Source organism: Passer montanus, unplaced genomic scaffold (genome assembly GCF_014805655.1).
Source record: "Passer montanus isolate IOZ18808 unplaced genomic scaffold, ASM1480565v1 scaffold41, whole genome shotgun sequence".
Taxonomy (NCBI): Eukaryota; Metazoa; Chordata; class Aves; order Passeriformes; family Passeridae; genus Passer; species Passer montanus.
In genome coordinates, this window is record NW_024368930.1 from 1695256 (window position 1) to 1717052 (window position 21797).

Genomic DNA, 21797 nt, shown 5'->3' on the forward strand with positions numbered 1-21797 from the left:
CAGAGCTCTCACCTTGCGGGGCGGGGGCTCTGACAATGAGCTGAAATTAAGAACCGGCACAAAAAGGGAAAGCTGGATGCTAAACACCGAGGAGGTTAGGAGCGTGTTTAGCGGGTTTTGTTCCCCAAGAGCTGATCCCAGCGAGGTAAGCTCTCCTGGATGCGGCTGGAACTTGTGTTTGTGATTTGCATGAGGCTCGCGCACCGAGGTGCCCACTTGGAGTTCGCTTTTTTAATTAAGGCTCTGTATTGTAACTAGTCAATGTACATTATTGGGAGAATGAATGTCAATGCCAGTGCTTTTTCTTTCTCTCCTTTATCTTTGTCAATGATTCAAAGACATGATTTATGGTTAGTCTCCGTCTTTCAGGATCATCCATCAAGCGCTGGTTTCACTACAGGGCTCCAAGTTGTAAATCATGCAGAAAGGCTGTCACTCATCTCATTTAACCCTTTACACACGGGGATGGAGGAGGCGGGCTCTGCCTCTCACAGCTGCAAGAAACAGCAATAAAATGGCCATAAAATTGATGAAGTTAGACTAATCTACACCGTTAATTGTTCCTTGTAATGCAATAATTATTATGAGGGACAATTAAAAAAACAGGCCATGACTCCACCCTCCAAGTTCATCCTGAGAACCTGGAGGACTCCAGGGCTCCATAAAATGTGTCACATTTTTGTTTTCCCTTTTGAGCTCCTTTCAGATTTTTTAATGTCCATTACAGACATGAGCCGAGCTCCTCTTTAGAATCAATCACAGGCTACTTCTGACCATGACCTTGCAGCAACTAAAGGAGTGCAAAAGCCCATTAGCAGCTGCTATTTTCAGCTCGAAATTAACAGTTCTTTTTCTTCTCTCTCCTTTTTCCCACTCCACCCCTCCCTTTTTTTTCCCCCTCTTCTTCCTTTTTTTGGACAGGAAGACAGCAAAAAATGAAATGTGTAAGTGGCATGGGAGCCTCCACACTTAGCCTTGTCTCTCAGGCTTGAGGGCTGGTGACAGCTTTGGCCGAGTGGCTGATGGCTCCTCCGTGCTGGCCCCTGCCAGCCCTGGCCACTGCTCCCGGGTCACAACTTCCAGACAATGCCTCCACCTGCTCCCAGCACAAAGCCAGGGAGACTGGCATTAAATAATGAGGTGTCTTTCTTCTTTATCTTGCCGGTTTATTTATTTATTTTTGGGCTCCAAGTGTCGGAACTTGGTAATGGAGGGTTATTAATGAAAAATATACATTTGGGGTCTATTTGTTTCGATTCTGCGGTGACTTGATGGCAATTTTAGCCCTGAATTATGTATGGCTCTGTTTTGCCTAGGCAAGCTGATACAAACAACAAATATAGTTAGAAAAAGATATATCAGTAAATAAACTGAAAGGTTGTAAAATATGAATGTTTATCATCCAGACGGTGCCGCTTCTCTTCTTTTTTACATGAACTCTACTTGAGATGGTATTTAGGAGCTTGGGACTTCTTCTGTTGCAGCAATCTCTGCAGCTTGTCACGAAAACAAATGACACCAGAGGGAACCTTGTCTTACACTGTATTCTTTTGCATGAACCTCCGTCTTCTTAAGGTGCTCATAATTTAAATTTATATCCTGATTTATTGGAAGATCAGATTCTACCCTTCTTCCCTCACAGAGCCGTGCTCCTTTTAGCCCAGGCTCCTTCCCTTTCCCAGGGCACTGCTCCCCCAGCTGCAGGCGGGCAGGGAGGGCAGGGCAGCAGGGGAAGGAGGATGGATCCCATCCATCCCTCTGGAAGGGCACGGGGAGCTGCTCGAGCCCATTCCTGCTCTAAAGGATAACACCTGCCGCTGCTTCCGAGCCTTGGCAGCCCTGGATTTGTAAGCAGGGACTTTTCTGCATCTTACACAGCACCAGGCTGTGAACTTGGGGGGAAACAAAGGGTAATTCAGTTGTGTGATGGCGTCAAGAGAAACGTGCATCCTCCATCCAGGAGATCAGTTCTGGTTTTAAAGTATCATCCATTGTGAGCATCATGATAAATTAGCACTTGTTTTATTCTGGACTAAAGTCTCATCCCACAGGGATCTCCAAGAATTTCTGCTACTAAAATATAGCATAGAGGAAATTATAATTTTAGCATCTCTCTGCAGTCTTAATTAAGACTGTTCTTCTGATATAAAGCTGTGGTGTCTAATTACCAGAAAGCTGTCAGAAAGTAACTTTCAAAAAACCTGTGTCAAAAAAGAGTTGGAAAGACTGGAAATATTTATTGAGTTGCAATTTTATGGTGCTGGTGGATTTTTTTTACATCTAACAGACAACATTACTACTAATTCCTGTCTCTCAGTATTCCACCTCATGAGATAAATCCCAGTTCCAGCCCCTCTTCACCGAACAGTTCCTTTTTGTCCCGGTGACATTTGATGGGTTTTGCTTGAACAAACAGGGGAATGTTTCCTACCATTTTTTATCTTGTACCTTCACAAAGTACTTGAAGTTTTCGATTTCAGTGTATTCCACATCACAAAGCCCAAATCTGGCATAAATGTGCATTTTTCTTTTAAACAGCAGCAAAAACTCTGCAGTGCAAAACTCCCAGTTAACCTGCAGCAGATCAGGAATCCTCTTGGAGATGCATTCCTGGCTCCTGGGTTTTGTCCTGGAAAAGACTCATATTTATGACAAAATCTGCTCTTTTGCTTGGTAAGAAGTGGGCAGAGCTGTGCCTGGCAGAGCCCAGGAGGCTCAGCCAGATGTGGTGACCTCTCCTTAGCCCAAGGACCAGCACTTGCCCAGGGGTTTGGTTTTGTCCCCAGCTGAAAGTCCCTTTGCTGAGATTTGCATCAGGTAAAAAAAAAACAACCTAGGAGAGGTAATATGATGAATGCTGACAGGTACATTTGCTACAATTGATTAAACACTTTTGCCATCCTTAGGATTTTCTTTCCCCGCCTGGTGCCTTGCAGAGAGAGAGGTGTGAGTGACTTTGTCACTGACATTAAACACTTGTATGTACTTGGAGCTGCAAAATGTTATCCCCAGAGTTTGTTTACTCGATCTGTATTTCCAATCAGTGCAGAAGGTTTACTAAAGCAGTTCATTACTGATTTATTTATGATGTATTTAGATAGCAAATATGGTTCTGTCAGCAGTTGCTGGCTAAACAGTGTTGACAGACATTAATAGCATATGGTATAGGAATGGAATTATGATCTTTAAGAGTCTTTGTGTCTCAACATACATTTACAGTTTGCATCTTTTCTTAGGTAGAGAGACAGAGAACTTCCAAACAAGAAAACACTGTTTCTTTTTCTTTTTGTAACCTTTGGGGTTTGCTGGTGGTGACATTAAAATCTTCTGTGCCTGTTTAGCTGTTCAATTTAATGGAAGACAAATTCTCCCAAAGGTTTAATTTATTCTCACAAACTGAAATCACTGCATTCTCACCATGGGAAATGGCCTTAATTTTCCCAGCCTTCAGTATACATCAAGCATATAATTCATTTCTCCCCCCTCAATACTTCGCTCATTAGAAAACAAAGTTTTTGATATTTAAATGTTACATGGTTTAAGTTGAGAAGCAGATTTCAGCCCTGTAAAGTGCATTTGCAGACATGATTGCCTCCCTGACAGAAATGGGTTTATGCAGGGTGGAACAGAAAAACACTTGAATTTTTGACCTTTAATTGTCTGCTTCCTCCAGTGTCGCACATAACATCAGCATTTTCACCAGGAGCAGAAAAGGCAAAAATTGAGGAAGGAAGAGGAGACTGAAGTGAAACCACCTTGGGGCAGTTGATGCTGGTGGAGGAGACTGAATTGTGTTCGGAGGAAGACGAATTTCATAGGAGAGGTTGTCTCTGAATCAGATGAGGATGAACAAATTAAGAAATAATATGGGAAATCATCTTATCCTTTTTTTTTATTTTTTAAGATTCATGATAATGGAGAAGGTGAAGTGGGAATTCAGTGTTTCATTTCCAAAGTGGTGGGCAACACTTTGCCTTCCACAAATTTGAATTAATGCCCCCAAAAAATAATTGCTGGAATTAATGGTTGGGCTCAGTGGCCATGGGTGTCTTTTCCAACCTAAATGATTCTGTGATCTGTAGGTGCCCATCAGACAAAAAGAAACAGCCCCAGGAACAAGAGAGAGCCAAGGAAAACAAAACATTGAGCCAATTCTTCCTCTCGCTAAATCCTTTTGCTCCAGAAGAATTAAGGCAGTAAGAAATTCAGCTTCTTGTACAAGGAGAGGTTAATATATCCTTAACAACTGAAAAATTATTACAAATGAAACCCTTCAGAGTCAGCCTTCTCTGCTCAGCTCCATAGACCCCAAGAGCTGGTGCAATCAAGCTGCCCCTGACATTTTTGGCTGCTTTTCCTCCCAGTGAGTGTTTAAAGACTTGTTTGAAAGGGGCAGAGACTAAAACATGGCAAATTCTTAAATAATGGATTAAAAGCAGCTTCAGTCTTCCTGCAAGTTCTTCCTTTAAACATGTTTTTCTCTGTTTGTGCAACCCATTTCCAGTTGGTGTAAGGGAACTGACTGCACGGAAGGGGCTGTATAAGAAAAATAAAATTTAAAAAATTACAAAATTCTAAAATTCAGATACAGACTGGTCAACTTCCAGCTGTGCATTGGTGGATACAGCAATTAGCCCGTGTAGACAAGGAGAACTGGGAGCTGTTCAAGACAAACCTTGTGCAGGTATTGGCTCGTTCTGTGGCAGGCTTTGCCTTCATTTAAATTTTAGATTGATAAACACATTAAAAATGCATTTTTAAGGTGTTATTGCTGGTAGAAAGAGAAAGAAAACCAGGCCAGAATGCTTTGAAAGGGAAGTATTGTTTGGATTTGAACACAGTGGATAAACTGAAAGTGTTTAGACAGTCTGTAATGAAGTGTTGTTGGCCTCTGGTCTCTAATAAATGCTTCAATTTTATAGCTCCAAATCAACTTTACCCATAAAATCCTAAGGGACTTTCTCTACTTAGCAAATCAAGCAGGGCTTGGTGTCCACAGCCAGAGTATCCTTGTGTGTTGTCAAAAAGCTCTGCAGAGCTACACTTGCACAGCTCCCACTGATAAAACCAGCAGAAATCACAAGTTTTACTTTCACATTATCAGCACCCAGTACAAAACCTGTGCTAGATAAGGTGCAAGAGATTTTATTTTGTCATGAGTAATCAGATTTTTGGTAGCAAATGGATTTTCCTGGTTTGAATCCAAGCCTTAATAAAAAGATTGGGTGGGTTTCTGTTTAGGAAGACCAGTGAGTGTGTGAGTCTTTTATTATAACACTGTGCACTTCCCACTCTATTTTTTATTTCAGTTACTGCTCCAGGGGTCTGTTTAAAATCTGAGTGCAGATCGTGTGCCACATTCCCACAGAACAAACACAGTTGGAACAGGGATGGAGATGCAATGTCCAGAATTCCCTGTGATGTTCCCTGTCCCAGCCTCTCCCTGCATCTCCAGGACGCAGGCTGGGCTTTCTCTCTGATTCTCTCCAATAATCCTGCTCTGCTCGTCCTCCTGCTTCCCAGGAGAATTTCGAGGGAAAACCTTTCAGATTTCTGTGTTGCTGTGGAGGTTAAAGCCCTGCTCACGTTGAAGGGAACCCTCTCAGAGCAAGCTCTGCCCTGCACTGCTTTGATTGATTTATTTCCAGCTGCTTGTACTTGCACTGATCACTTTCTTATTACTTTCCCTCTTCCATCCATTTCAGCTGTTCCTCCTTTTCCAGCCATTCCTTATGCCACCTGCTCCCACCTGATGGATTGGCTGCTCACAGAGTTGATCCTGACTTGGCATGGGCCCTTCCCCAGGAAATCAATGATGCCACCCAGACAGAAAATGATGCCCTAATAAACACCCAGGCCCATTTTCTCCTCTGCCCAAGGGCAGACCTCCAGGGATGGTGTCCCAGTTGAATGCTGATGAAATGGAGGAGGGAGAAATTAAAACAAAAATGGAGAAATTTGCTTTTTGTGTGGATCTAATCGCTTGGAAATTCTGCACTTACCCTTGGGATTACCAGAACAATAATAACTGTATTTTAATTCTGTAAACATTTTTAAATAGCCCCTTTTTAATGGCTTTTTAAAATATTTGGACTTGCCTGCTGCAGCAATTCATCTTTCAAAGTCAGTATTCTGAGTAATTTGGTAGAGGTCAGATGCCCTCTGTTGCATTTTCTTCCAAGTCTGAGAGGCTCCAGGAAAAAAAAAAAAAAAAAAAAAAAGAAAGTGGGGCAATTGCTAAAGTTTTGTATAAAGTTTTGTTACTCTGTTACAGAGCTGGGTAGTAGAGAGTTGGGTCATAGTTAATCCATCCTTTCATCCTTCAGGACTTCAATCTGGATTTTTGATCACTGGAGTGTTTTGTGACCTCCTGCAGGCCTCAGGTCCACTGGTGCTGGAAATAATAAATGGCTTTTTTGTTGAGGTCCCGGTCCCTCTCCTCAGCAGTGGTGACATCATGGTACCTGTGCTGGAGAAGTTGTTTCTGTCAGTAATGACCTCCCTGATTACTGGGGTTTTTGCCCATAACTCAGTTGTTATTTCTTGCTGAGATTCAGGAAAGGCTGAGCCCGTGCAGCTGCAGCCTCCTGTTGCTGCTGCCTCTTTTTTCATGCTCTGTCCCAAGTGATAAATGTCAGATATCACTTAGGACAGGGCAGGAATGCAGACTGAGACTGGGTGATTATGATCTGTAAATGATCTGTGCACTGGCCCTGGCTCTCAACCCTTCCTTGGATCATTTGAGACCCAATTTAAAAGAACACAGCTTAATATTTGGGTTACAGTGATTTTTTTTTTCTTCCCTTGAAATTTCCGTTATTTTATGAATCTTGATAGATACTTGGACACTGTGCTTATTTTCCATATCAGTTGGAAGTTTTTCCTTTTGACATGGATTGATTTGTTTTGCACAAGTTTCTTTGCAGAGCAGAGCCAACAGTACTAATTTTACTACCGAAAATTATTAGAATTCTTACTATTAAAAGGTCTTTATATCTGCAAGGAAACTGTGGGGCAGCATCTCAGAACTGGGTAGAAAGAGAGGAAAATTCTGGAGTGAATCAAAGCAGGGAAATTTTGGGGTAAGGAAGAATTATATTCCACGTTGGTAGAAGATTTTGGCAAGGCAGTGCTGATGTTGGAGGCAGTAAATAACAAAAGAGCAAATAAATAAATCAAATAAATAAATGATGAAATAACAGAGGGAATAATAAACAGGCAGTGTGTTTACATTGGCAATCAACAGAGTGATAGGAGCTGATTCCCCCTAATTCCAGGCAAAACTGGTTCCAAGTTCGTGCTCCCAGAGCCACCTGAGGTTGTGCCTCAGAGAGAATATTTCAGAGAGGATCTTAAAATTCTTTCCATTTTGAAAAGGATTTCAAAAGATCCCAGGCTGAGTCTTCTCCCAGTCGCTGCAGCCTTGGCTCTGCTGGCTGCAACACAACAGGAAAAGCAGGATCAGACCCTTCTGGCAGAGAAATACCCAAATATTGTGGAGGTGAATGGAAATTATCCATGTTTGGTGTTAAATGCTCTTTTGGATGGCTTGTTTAGGTATCCCCCGTGCAAAGGGGGACAGAAGTGGTGGTGATCCCACTCTGCCCATGCAGAAGCTTTGCTGCAGTGGAATTCTGTTACCTGTGGCTCTGCTCTCCCCACAGCCTGGGCTGGGTTCTGGCTCTTGGGTGCTGCCTGCACGTCTGAAGGAGATGTTTTGACCTTTCTCATCTCTGACTGGTGTTGCAAAGATGGAGTGATGTAGAACAGAGATTTTGTGACAGAGTAATAATAAGAAAGAATCTGACTGCCAGTTGCTCATTACTGGATCTCTTTTAAATGCCAGAACCTTCTATGTTTGCCTTCAAACAACACTGAGCACCTAAATCACCATAGTAAACAGATATAGAAAGAGACAGAAAGGTTAAAAGTGTACTCATAATCTCTTGCTTTTCCTCCTAAACATGTTTGATAGCAATATTGTTTCTTAAAAACAATATGACCTCATTTGTAAAGCAATATTCATGCTAAACTAGTCAGCTGTTAAATATACCCAGCACTGTGCATTATGATGAAGCTAAACCAGAATTTCAATTATTTTCTGGACACATTTAAAATTATAATACTTTACTGGGTTAGTGTTATAGTTCATCCAAATTACTCACAAAGTATCATATCAATCTCTTGCAAGTGCTTATTGCTTACATCTCTGGGAAGTTGGTGGAAGGAAGATGCTGCCGGGGGTAGTGACCTTCATGCTGCCTTAGTGCTCTGATGGTGATGTGGCTGTAAGTGCAGGCAAGCCTAATGGTCAAAAGTCAATGTTTGCTGGCCATCAGATTTGTCACCAAAGAAGCAGAGTATTCATTTGGACCACCACATGCAGCAGGGTGTTCCTGGAAGGAAGATAAAGAGGGAAATCAGCCACTTGATGATCTGTGTATTCTTCCTTTAACACCGTGATCCTGGCAAGGGAAAAATCACACTTCAAAATTATTTGCAGTTTTTTATTGCGTGGAATGCAAGATCAAAACAAAGCAGGCAAATGAGGAAGATAGATAACATTATACTCCCACTTTCTACTTATGTACCTTATCTAAGGGGATGTTGAGAGAGAAATGGTGCTGCAGCATTTAACCAGCTCTGAGTAACCAGCACGGATTTATGAGTATTCCTGGCAAGTCTGGCTTAAAGCAGGTCTTACTGGAGCTGCACTGGGACTGAATATCCAAAAGCAAAATCCAAAGGCCCACTGGTCTTTAGACAAAGGTTTTAGTAGTATGATTTTAAAACTTATTAAATATTATTAAAATAAAAATATTGAATATTATTAAAACTAATATTAATATTTTCTAAAATCAGCTCCGATAGAAGGTCCTGGGCAATGCTTTATTGCAAGGGGCTTGTCTTTATGCAGCATCTTCAGCTGGGCAGGAATTCTGAGCTTTAATAAAACATGGGGGAAGCGCTGCTGGCTCCATCTCTAACCATCCCTGGCTCACCACGCTGAGTCCTCAGGAAACTCTGGATTTGCTGTAATACTTCCTGCTCTTACCCAAAAGGGACAAATCTTTAGGAGCTCTCTTGAACTGGGTCTTAACTTCTCTATGAGCCTGAGTTGGATTTAGCCAAGCTGGTCTGTTTTGAGTTGGACTGGCCAAGAAATAATCAGCCTTTCCACCACGGTAATCAGATAATTTGTCTCTCCATTGTGCTATTGATCAGTTATTAACAGAAACAGCCATTTCCCAACCCAAACAGCCAAACCCAGCCGTGTGAAGGGCTGGTTCTGCAAGCTCTTTGACACTGAGAAGAGCAATGAAAAGGAACACGATTCTGTGGCTCTGTTTTTAGAATAAACCTTGAGCTTTCAGGGCTGAATTCTCCTGTCTGCCCAAGAGCCTCTCCAGGGAAGTGTTGGTCGTTGATCTCTCAGGTTTTATTGAGTGTCCTGTGTCCTCCTCCACCTGCTCCAAGCCAGGCCCAGCTCTTTTCCAGGAGAATGTGCTGTCCATGAGATAAGCCATGGATTCAATAGAAACAAGCCAAAGATTTATTATTTTTTGGGATAACAAGCAAGTGTCCATAAACATAATCCTCATCTTCTTTCTATTTATAATTGTAGTTAATATAAATGTACTTCATTACTGGAGAGCAGTCTTCACGGCCATACAATAGCAAACAAATTCTTCAGAAGCATCTTTAATTATTCATTTGGCTGCACTATATTTTATGCTACTTTTCATAAATGTTAATCTTTATTATTGCCCTACCAGGAAAAAAAAGAAAGGAGGAAAGAAATACCTGTTATTAAATGACCTATCAGGCTGACATGGATAAATGTTGGTAGCTATTTAATTGTTTCCCATCTGCAGTTTTATACAGTTTCTATCAAACTGAAGGGTAATTTTTTTAGTAGCTGCTTATTTTAAATGTACAAAACCCTTGTGTGTAATTCCATTAGCTGCCCTACAGCATTGCAATCTACAGTTTCCCTGAGGCTGTTGTGAAATATTGATGAAATCCTTGCTTTTGTGGCTTCCTCTGATACACTAAACATTTGTCTGATGTTAGTTGAACTTGAATGGATCTGTTCAGAGTTATATCAGTAGTGACTTCAAAGGCTGTAAGGCTGTTACAGTTTTTTTTACAAACTGAAGTTTCAAAGCCTTACCATGTGGTACTTTAAAAAAACAAAGTTCATATCAAATGAACCAAAGTGTTAGCAATACACTGGTAAGACTCATTACAATTTCAATTTCTATAGATATATATTTTTTTGTGATTCTGATTGGTAGCTCATGCCATTGAAAGAAATTTAGATTGGTACTTAGGGCAACCCAGGATAATGAAAGAGGGAAAACATAATTTGAAACTTGGATTTTAAATGAAGTAATCTATAAATTTACAGAGCCACTCTGCTGTTTTCCACAACAATAAATAGGACAAGAGAAAACGGAAGGAAGGCAAAGGGAGACAAAAGTTTCAGACTTCTCTTTTCATCAGCAAAGTGATTTACAGTGGTGCAATTAAAGTCACTAATGAGGAAAACATATTTGCTGCTACTGTATGCCTTGAATTTTTCAGGCCATGTTGCATCTTGGAGAGCAGCCTTTGTGCCTGCACCAGGAACTGAGTGGAGTTCCCAGTGATGGCCTGGGGACATGTGGCTGTGTGACAAACCTCACCTGGGCTGTGTGGCTGTGTGACACCAGCCCAAACCTCACCTGGGCTGTGTGGCTGTGTGACACCAGCCCAAACCTCACCTGGGCTGTGTGGCTGTGTCACAAACCTCACCTGGGCTGTGTGGCTGTGTGACACCTGCCCCAGCCCTCACCTGCTGAGGCCAGACAGGAGTGTGGTGTGAGGGAGGGAGCTGGGGTGGTTGGAGCAAGGGGAGGTTGAGCACTTTGCAGTCCCAACATTCTTTAGGAGCATTTCAGTTGGAAGTACAATCTGGAGGTCACCAAACACCATCAGCTGGTTGTAAAAACCATTGTCAGTTCCAGGAGTTTGTAGAAAATAACAAATATTTTTAATGAGATGCAAATGATTCACTGATACTCAGAGCCCTTGTGTGAGGTACTGGAGCTCCTGGCTCCAGCCATGGTGGAATCCTTTCCTGCAGCAGCCAGGACCTGGCATGGAATGGATTCAAACTGACTGACAGGATGCCTTGCTCCTTTTTATTTAATAATTTCCTATGCAAACAAAGTTGTCCTTAAGGAAAATTATTCAAGAAACACCTCCACAATAATTCCTTCCCTCCTCTGCCCTCAGCTCAGCAGCTCACATCAGCTCACCTCTCTTTTTGCTTGTGTTGGGTTTTTTCTCTGTTCTATTATTGTTTTTGAGTTTATGGGTCACTCACAAGCAGTTCCCTCCAGCCACTGATCATTTGGCTCATAACTGTGCAGAATGAAGTGTAAAGGACATAATCTGTTCTGGTTTTGCTGCTAAGAGCCCGCTGAAACTCGGGGGTATTTTGCCTTCTAAACCAGTAGGAAATTGGATATTTAATAGAAAACTTTATAATACAACTCTAATTAAAGAACAACAGAATGAAAGCCCCAAATTGCTTCATTTCAGCATTGTATATAAATAATAGTTATGGCTTCATGGAATTGCCTTTGTGTGTTAGAATTCAGTCAGGGTGGAAGCCACTCTTTTCCTTGCTGCTGCAGAAGCTGCTCCTGTCCTCCTGCAGTGGATGGTGGTGGGTGTTCCTTCTCCTACTCTGCAAGAGGCAGGGATTCATGCCTTGGTATCAGCTGCTGTAGCTACTTGAAAAATTAATTTCTAGGGAAAAAAAAAAATAATAAACTCGAAGGAATATTGGGAAAAATCCCTCCTTTGATGTGCCAAGTTGCTTTGGACACAAAATTCATCACCATGGTGGTGATCCACGCTGAGCCACTGCAAACTGAGAGTGGGTGTGATGGTAAATAGGAACAGCAGCAAAAGCTGCAAAAAATGCCTCATTATCCAAATTAATGAACTGGCCTCGCAGCAAAGAGGCAACTGAGCATCTTCAGCCTTTTGTGGGGATGTCCAAAACCTTCCACAGGCTGCAGCTGGCTTTGGAACTAAAACTCAAAACCAGGACTTTCAGGCCAGGTGACAAAGATGTCCCTTTGTCCCTTCCATGCATCATTCAGAGCCAGGTGCTCTCTGGGCCACATTCAGGAATCTTTCCCTGTGTTTTCTTTCCACCTTGGAGAACTTAACAGGAAGTTATTTCCATGGTACGGAAATTTTGTACAAAACCTTAAAAACTCTGAAATTCTACAATTCACTCCTTTATGATTAATTTCATATTTTGAGAGCTCTTTCCATGGAATTCTATTGCTTTTCTAGAATGTGCTATTGGTTTTAATCCCATTAAATTCAAAATGTCTTTGACAAAGAGTTATGCAATGGAGTAGGGAACTATTTCCCCCCCCCAGCTGTGAATTTCTCTCTTCAGTTGATTTTCAGATGGCATGAAACTGTAGCTCTGAACTCCTACAAAGAAGTAGGTTAAGATTTGTCTGTGGGTGCTTAATGCAGTTCGACATCTTGGAGAAGGAGGAATGAGAAGTGGTCATTATCCATTATCTGCTGGGAACCTTTCAGAGAAAGAAACAGCTTCTGCCAAACACAAAAAGATGTTTGAGCTGAAGCCAGACAAGGAGGAAACAAGATCACCTTCTAGCACAGTGAGATTGCTTTCCTGATGATGTTGTTTCAAGGAAAACTGGAATATGTATGGCTGAAGAAATGCAGGTGGTGCCATGGGTTTTACACGGATTAGCAGAGTTGTTCTGGACAATGATTCACTGTCCCTTCCCTTGGCAGAAAATAAATTTTCCAGTCTTGGAAAGAAACATGTATATATATGTATATGTATTTTAATAAATGTTTCTCTACATGGAAAAAGAGCAAATTTGAGTAAAAATAGTATCCACTGGTGGAAAAGTTAACAGTGAGAATGAACATTTTGACAAAAAGCTGTATTGACACTCCACAATCCAGGTCAGCAGTCGTGGATGATGTGGTGCCACTCCCAGGGCAGTCCTGGGTGTCAGGGCTGGATTCACCCCCCTGGGAGCCTGGCTTGGTGCTGTCTGCAGGGAAAGGTCCCAGCTCCAGGGCCATGGGGTGGGTTTAGACCCAGTTTTTGCAGGTGTATTAACTGGACCTGGTTTATTTTGGCTCCTCTGTGGAAATATTCCAAAAATAGCTAAGAAAATGTCCTTTTTGGAGAATAAAGAACCAGCTCTCTGTTGCAGATCTCATCTTAGAGAAGCAGGTTTCTCAGGTTGCCATGAATCCAATCACAAAGACACAGAGAGAAATTAAGAAACCAAATAATTTGGAATTATATTTGTTATTATTATCCATATAATAACATTATCCTTATTGATGTCATGATTTTGACATATCCTGTCTTGAGGTCAATCAGCACTAAACCAAAGACTGATTTCCATTTAAAAAGCCAAAAAATTGCTTCCATTCAATGCTTTGAAGCTCCTGAATTTTGTCAATTCTTAATGATAGTGACATTTCAGTCTCCCACTTCTTCAGGACTGCACTTTTCCCATCTTATATCTGCCTGGGCCTGTTTAATTTAGGTGGGGAAAATTCTCATCTAGGAAAGGGAAGAAGCATTTATCCAGTTACTGAGTTTGAATTTCTTTCATATTATTTCTTTCCTGTAACACAGTTACACATGAGGATCTCAGAGGTTTGGAATGTCAGAATAAGCCTGGGGGAGAACTGGTGGGAAGAGAACAGGTCACTCAACAATTTATTACATGGACATCAGTGTGACGTGCAAAATTTATGCTACTTATTACAGACTCTGCATTTAAAGCATGTGGGTGTACAGATATAAGACACTCTTTACTTCTAAAATAAATAATGCAAAGTCCACTTAAATTAATGTTATTTCTGTTAACCAGCTACATCCCTTCATGTCCAATGAAATCTTACTAAAAAGCCCTGTTGGAAGAACACGAGCATCTCTTGTACCCGAGGTTGTCTTGCAGAACTGGTCTCCACTGTCCTTAAAATGCCCACAGCAATTTAAATCATTTACAAAAACAGAAATGCTTTTACAGGGAGGACACTGAAATGTGTTTTTAAAGCTACCCAAACCCCTAAACCATTAAAACAGATGTGACTGATGGTTTTGTGAAATTTTGATGGTGCTTTCTGCACAGAGTCACAGAATCCAGTGCCACTTTCCACTCTCCCAGGCTGCTCCAAGCCCCATCCAGCCTGGCCTTGGGCACTTCCAGGGATCCAGGGGCAGCCACAGCTGCTCTGGGCACCTGTGTCAGGGCATCCCCTCCCTGACAGGGAAGAAATTTTTCCATATATCTAACCTAAACCTCCTGTCTGTCAGTTTGAAGCCATTCCTCCTTGTCTGTCACTACAGTTCCTGATGGAGAATCCCTCTCTGGCTTGCCTGTAGACCCTCTGGAGGTGCTGGAACTGGTTATTTCTCCCACTTTCATGAGATTGTGTCAGTATCTTACACAGCCACCAAAAAAAAAAGGATTCCTCATCACAAGTTACTCTTCTGTAAAGGTTATAGTAAACATGTCAATGCCTAATTAAGCAGCAAATTTTATCCATATTGTGGGGGATGTGCAGCTGTCTGGTGCTTCTGCTTTTCCTAGAGAAGGACAAAGGATCTTGTGAGTAATAAATTACTGTATGTACCTTCCTGTGGTAAGGAAAGGAAAACTTAACTCCTGGTGAAAAATGGGTTAATGGCACTCAAAGAATTGGTGCTGGAATGAAGAATCCAATTTGCAGTGACCGAGAGCTATGGGACTGCTCTTTGTGTGTTTTGGATCCTCCTTGGATCCCCTCCTTGTTTTTGTTGTGTGGTGTGCCTGGCACTGGTACACATCCTGGAGAGGGGCCATGTGTCACAGGGTCACTGCTCCTCACCTGGGGACATTTGCCACCTCCATGTCCCTGCCTTCCCCAGCTCTAAGCCTGGGTGACCTGTGCAGTTCCTAAACCCATGGCAAGGGTGTGGGAAAGATGACACATGGATTTCTTAGTTCCCTTCACACAGAGAGCCATCATTTCACTCTGCTTGTGCTGCACCTTCATCCAGGGGATGGTTCCTCTGGTTCTGGTTCATCTCTTTGGCCTGATGGCAAAGGTGTGGGAAGGGGTCAGCTCATGCAGATAGACTGGAGAATGAGGGCTTTGTCCAGATGGTCACCAGAAAGGTGGGACACTTTCCTCTGGATTTGCTAGAAGGATACTTTTGGGGCAGGAGTACCAAATTCAAGGGAGCAAAGTGAGCCAGGTTCTTAAAGAGCCACAAAACGAATTTCAGAGAATGGGAAGGAATTGGATTCTGAATAAATATACTCATCCACAATCAAGTTCATCTTAGTAATCAAAGAGTAAATTTGCCAAATGAAATCCTTCTGGATTTGTTCCACATTTCCAGTTTAACAATCAACTTCAGTCTACTTCTGTCAAATCTTCTGTAACTCCCAAGGGTTCTTGTCCTAAAATTTATGGATTTTACTGAAGCACAAATTGCTTTTATGGTACACAGTACATTACTTTTATAAACAAAAGGATTTCACTTATCCCTATTAACACTTTCAAATACTGTATTTTGACATATAAATTATTTGTGTACATCCTAAATTGCATTTTTAGGTGATCAAGTGGCAAAAGGCTACTGTACCTAGATGATGCTCTGAACCAGTAAGATTATGGCACTTATTTTTCTTCTCTTCCTTGCAAATTCAATCCCTTCTCTCACTGAGTCTAAAAACAATTTCATAGAATTGAAGCTTTTAGTATAAACTTTAAATTCTTACATATGAATTTTCCAACTGTCCCATTACAGGACAGTTAGAATTATACTCCCATGACAGGAAAATTATTAACTCAGGATCTCTGGCAGTTATAAAGAATTATGATCATCTGCCAACAAAATGCAGCAACCTTCACAAAAAAAAGAGACATCATTTGGCTTTTTTTCACTTCCAGAACCAACAGAAAATATAGTTATAGATTAAAACAAAATCCAGTAAAGAAAATACATAGTGAAAGCAGAAAACTGGAACTGTAACATTCTCCTTTAACAGGTTGTTTCATATATTGACATTACATTTCAGGTTATGTCCAAGAGGAAGATTTAAAGGAAGAGGAAGATATAAAGGAGGAGGAAGAAGATGACGATGACAACAACTCCACTGCTCAGCTGCAGAGCAGCAATGACACTGGCACGGATGAGGAGCACGAAGTGGGTCCTGAGCAGAAAGGGAACTTTAGTTTCCAGAATTCCCCTGTCAGTCACATATCCAACCAGGACGCGGAGAACGAATCACTACTGAGTGACGGTAGTGACCATGTGGCAGATATCAAAAACATCTGCTCCAGGGAGCCCCAGGACCCCAAAAGCAGCGCCCACCCCAAAGCCCAGAGCGAAGCACACGATTGCATGGATAAAATGACAGCAGTCTATGCCAACATCCTGTCGGACTCTTACTGGACAGGCTTGGGGCTGGGTTTCAAGTTGTCCAACTCTGAAAAGAGGAGTTGCGACAACAGGAACGGAGGGAACAAAGCTGATTTCGATTGGCACCAAGACGCACTGTCCAAAAGCTTGCAGCAGAATTTACCTTCCAGGCCTGTCTCCAAGCCCAACCTGTTCAGCTCGGTGCAGCTCTACAGGCAGAGCAGCAAAATGTGCGGGACTGTGTTCACGGGCGCCAGCCGGTTCCGCTGCCGGCAGTGCAGCGCTGCCTACGACACCTTGGTAGAGCTCACGGTCCACATGAACGAGACAGGCCACTACCAGGATGACAACCACAAAAAGGACAAGCACAGACCTACCAGCTACTCCAAGCCCCGGAAAAGGGCGTTCCAGGACATGGACAAGGAAGATGCACAAAAAGTTCTGAAGTGTATGTTCTGTGGTGACTCTTTTGATTCCCTTCAAGATCTGAGTGTTCATATGATAAAAACAAAGCATTACCAAAAAGTGCCTTTGAAGGAGCCGGTACCAACCATTTCTTCAAAAATGGTCACTCCAGCCAAGAAACGTGTGTTTGATGTGAACAGGCCTTGCTCCCCTGACTCCACGACAGGGTCTTTCTCAGACACCTTCTCTCCTCAGAAGAACGCAAACCTGCAGCTCTCCTCCAACAACCGCTACGGGTACCAGAACGGGGCCAGCTACACCTGGCAGTTCGAGGCCTGCAAATCCCAGATTTTGAAGTGCATGGAATGTGGAAGCTCCCATGATACCTTGCAGCAGCTCACAACCCACATGATGGTCACTGGCCATTTCTTGAAAGTCACGAGTTCAGCTTCAAAGAAAGGAAAGCAACTTGTTCTGGATCCTTTAGCTGTGGAAAAAATGCAATCGCTGTCTGAAGCACCAGCCAGTGACAGCCCCGTTTCAAAATCAACCAGTAAATCATCTGCAGAATGCATAGGTCCTGCCTCTGAACTTAAAAAAGAAAGTAAAAAAGATAAAGCTGATGATGCAAACAAAGATGAGAAAGCAATGAAAACTGAGGAGTACGAAGACACTCTTCAGAAACCCCTGGATCCCACAATGAAATACCAGTACCTCCGAGAAGAAGATTTAGAAGATGGTTCAAAGGGTGGTGGGGACATTTTAAAGTCCTTGGAGAACACTGTCACGACAGCCATCAATAAAGCTCAGAATGGAGCTCCCAGCTGGAGTGCTTACCCCAGCATCCACGCAGCTTACCAGCTCTCCGAGGGAGCCAAGCCGTCCTTGCCTGTGGGATCCCAGGTGCTCCAAATCAGGCCAACCATGACCAATAAATTGAGGCCCATAGCGCCCAAGTGGAAGGTGATGCCTCTGGTCCCTATCTCAGCAAACGTGAGCCAGTGCACTCAAGTGAAGAAGGAGGCTGAGGACAAGGAGGAGGTACAAAAGGACTGTGCTAAGGAGGGTGTCCAGGCTGAGCCAGCCTCGCTCAGCCAGAGCGAGAGGGAACCTCTCCTCAAAGCTGAAGCCTCTGTGGAGCCAAAAAAGACAGAACCGTGTCCCTTGAAAGAAGAAGACAAAATTAAAGAGGACAGTGGGAAAGAAAAGCCAGTCCTCAAGGAGCCACCAGCAGCTTCTCTCAGCAATGGTTGTGCTGCTGCCAACCATTCCTCGGAGCTGCCCTGTGTGAACCCCCTGAGTGCACTGCAGTCCGTCCTGAACAATCACCTGGGCAAAGCCACTGAGCCCTTACAGCCTCAATCCAACTGCAGCCCCAGCTCTAGCACAATTTCCATGTTCCACAAACCCAATCTAAACATGATGGAGAAGCCAGTTTTATCTCCCGCTCCAACCCCACCAAAGCCTGCAAGTGTATCCAGGCACTATTTGTTTGAAAACAACGATCAGCCTATTGACTTGACCAAATCCAAAGGCAAGAAAGCTGAGTCAGCTCAAGCACAATCTTGTACTTCTCCACCTCAAAAGCACGCTCTGTCTGACATCGCTGACATGGTCAAAGTTCTTCCCAAAGCTACCACACCAAAACCTGCTGCATCCTCAAGGATCCCGTCCATGAAGTTGGAAATAGATGTCCGGCGCTTCGAGGACGTCTCCACGGAAGTCTCCACTCTGCATAAAAGGAAGGGCAGGCAGTCAAACTGGAACCCTCAGCATCTGCTCATTTTGCAAGCTCAGTTTGCTTCCAGCCTCTTCCAGACATCTGAAGGTAAATATTTATTATCAGATCTAGGCCCACAAGAGCGCATGCAGATTTCCAAATTCACTGGACTGTCGATGACCACCATCAGCCACTGGTTGGCAAATGTCAAGTATCAACTTAGGAAAACCGGAGGAACAAAGTTTTTGAAAAACATGGACAAAGGACATCCAGTCTTTTATTGCAGCGACTGTGCATCTCAGTTCCGAACCCCCTCTACTTACATTAGCCACTTAGAATCCCACCTAGGTTTCCAAATGAAAGACATGAACAGGCTGGCTGTGGAGCAGCAAACCAAGGTAGAGCAAGAAATCTCCAGAGTTTCAGTTCAAAGATCTCCTGAAACAATAGCTGGAGAAGAGGACACAGACTCTAAGTTCAAATGTAAGTTGTGCTGTCGGACATTTGCGAGCAAACATGCAGTAAAACTTCATCTAAGCAAAACACACAGCAAGTCACCAGAACACCATTCACAATTTGTAGCAGAAGTGGATGAAGAATAACTCTTAAGGTATGCATGCTCTATAGTGAGTTTTCATTTCAGCATTTCCAGGAGGCTCCGTCAGGCTCTGTGCTTTGGTAAAAGTAGGAAAACAGTATAAAATGCATCGTGTATGCTGCGCCGCTCCTCCCTCGCATGCACACATCCATTTTATAACGTTTTCAGAAAGAGAGCTTGGTCAATGCAAACCCACACTGCCCTAGAGAGAAATGTTGCTGCTCATTATTTGCAAAATAGCTGTTTGCCCATTTCTCTTTTGTTCCTAAGAATAAATCATTTCACATCCACTGCACTTCGGTGTGGAATGCAAGAACTAAGTGCTACTCTTTGCAGTGAGAATGGAAAAAAGCAGATAAAGAGCACTGAAACCCAAAAGGTTATTACCTCACTCAGTGCTAGCACACCAATAAATCTGATTTGGATGGGGAAAAAGAAGAAAGTTCAAAAGTCAAATTAGCAAAATCTCAATTATTCCAAGTCTCTCATAATCTCAAACACAGCCTCAAGAATCTACAAATAAATCTGAAAAGTTCCTATGTAGAAGTTCAGTTATTCTTCTGTTGATATTTGGATGTTCAGTTTTGTAAAATATTTTAATATTTTACACTTACTTAAACACTTGCTACTGTGAGTGGCCTTTTTTGTCACATCATTTTAACCTCTCTCTCCATCATTCCTTTTTTAATCTTTAAGATGTTTGATTATATTTTGCTTCGTGTTGGTGGAAGTCAATCCATAAACATCACTGACTTCAGTGCAAGTTCTCTTATAACCTGGGGGAGTTACTGCTTAATTGAGATTTTTTACAAGCTTAATATTTCCAAGACCTGTTAGTAGGATACTGCTGCGTTAGTGTTGCTATTTTTTTGCTGCAAGATACACCAGTTGCCACAACCAATGTTTATAACATGTAATGTAATATTCAGATGCCACACCATTTTTGCATTTTTAATTTTACTTGATTCACAAACTTGAATATTCTTGATTGAAATAAATATGCAGAACATCAACTAAAAGTCCAAATAGACGTTTTTTGTTCTAACCAGTTTTTTTTCCAGGAGGGCTCTGTTTAGTTGTTCCCATCAATTCCTCCAGCAGACTCAGGCTCTGCTTATGTTCACAGAACATCCATGTGCAGATCCAGGTTTTCTCCAAGGTGTTCATTACTTGAATAACATTCAGAAAATGAATTTGTCAGATGGTGAAAATTAAAGATGTGCTGTGAATTGTCACTGATGCCACCTGGCTTTGTGGGCGTCCTCTGGCTGATTGAGAGAACGGGGCTCAGTCCCCATTTGGGGGCAGATTTCCCATTTGTTTGCTGCAAATATTCATGTTTTAGGAAACACTTTCTGCTGCCAAAGCCAGTACGAGGGCTCTGCGTCGCTTAAGCTCCATTAAAAATGCTACTTTTGAATAATTTAAACCACTGATCAAGGGGTTATTTGGGCTGGGGCTGTAAGCTATTGCCATGGAGTATAATGTCAGCGTTCAAGTGCAGTAAGATTTAAGTTTTGCATACATCTTGTACGTGCTGTCTGCATTGGAGGAGATTTATGCTTCCTGCATATTTTAGCCAGCAAAATTCCATCTCACTCCTAAGGAGTTTGTTTTCTAAATAGGGCTAATACCCTAAAGTATCTATTTGGGCACTTTAACCCAACATTAGAATGCTGCTTGTTTACCTGGCCACTCCAAATCAACACCCCTGAGGGTCTGGGTAGGGATAAACATCCCATGCTTTGTTTCCTTCCCCACCACTTAACAATTATTAAGACTCTGCCATTCATAGTTTTCACACAAGAGATATCAGAGCAAACCAATAATTTGGGGACTATCAAACAAAAGCTATCTGCCAGATATATTAATACAACAGTTATTTTGGCACATTCATGGCTTAATGTGTGACAAATGTTTCAGATTTGGTCTTGAAAGCACCGTGTTATTACTCAGAGGCAAACCAAACACCCACCTTTGTAAACACGTTACTGTTGCTGAGGATTGGAGGAGCAAATACAAAAGGGGAGAAAAAAATCTCCAAGGGAAAAAAAAAAAAGTGGTTTCTGCATTGTAATAACCTGCACAGAGACATATTATTCAGGTGATGTGTAACTACATAAATAAGGGACTGTCCTTCCTGCCTCTGGATGCCGAGAAATTGCTGTCCTCGTAATACTCATCCATTTCTAATTTATATCAAGATGCAGGTTGTATCTTACCTTTGAAAAAATATATTTAAATTGCAATGACAGAGTGATAGCACTGTTATCTGGAGCTATAATTTCAGTTGGTATGCATGATAGCACAAATTGTCTGAAATGATGGGGTATTTGGGATGGCATTGTAAAGATTTTATTACAGTTTCGGAGCCGAAAGCCTCCCTGAAGTTCTGACGAGGTTGGGAGTGGGGAGGCCTGAGTTTATTCATATGGATTCTTCAGAAATCTGCAAGGAGACTAAATCAAATAACAGGGATTTTCAGAGTTTACTTACTCTTACCATGTTATTTTTAAGATCCAGTACACATTTGAATAATAACAGAGGGGAGCAGAGTATTTAGAAAGGCGAAATATAAAGCTGAGATC

The 21797-nt window shown here is 42.2% G+C and overlaps 1 protein-coding gene across 2 annotated transcripts in view; it reads left to right on the top strand.

The window, feature by feature from the left end:
• The window catches only part of TSHZ2 (teashirt zinc finger homeobox 2), a 210413-nt gene that overhangs the window by 111891 nt on the left and 76725 nt on the right, over positions 1-21797 (top strand). Inside the window, exon 2 of one of the 2 annotated variants that reach the window (XM_039719453.1) lies at positions 16143-19221. In XM_039719453.1, the coding sequence (XP_039575387.1) occupies positions 16143-19213 (3071 nt within the window). In that variant the 3' untranslated portion in view covers positions 19214-19221. The remainder of the gene's footprint in view (positions 1-16142; positions 19222-21797) is intronic. The other variant, XM_039719454.1, reaches the window with a different exon arrangement.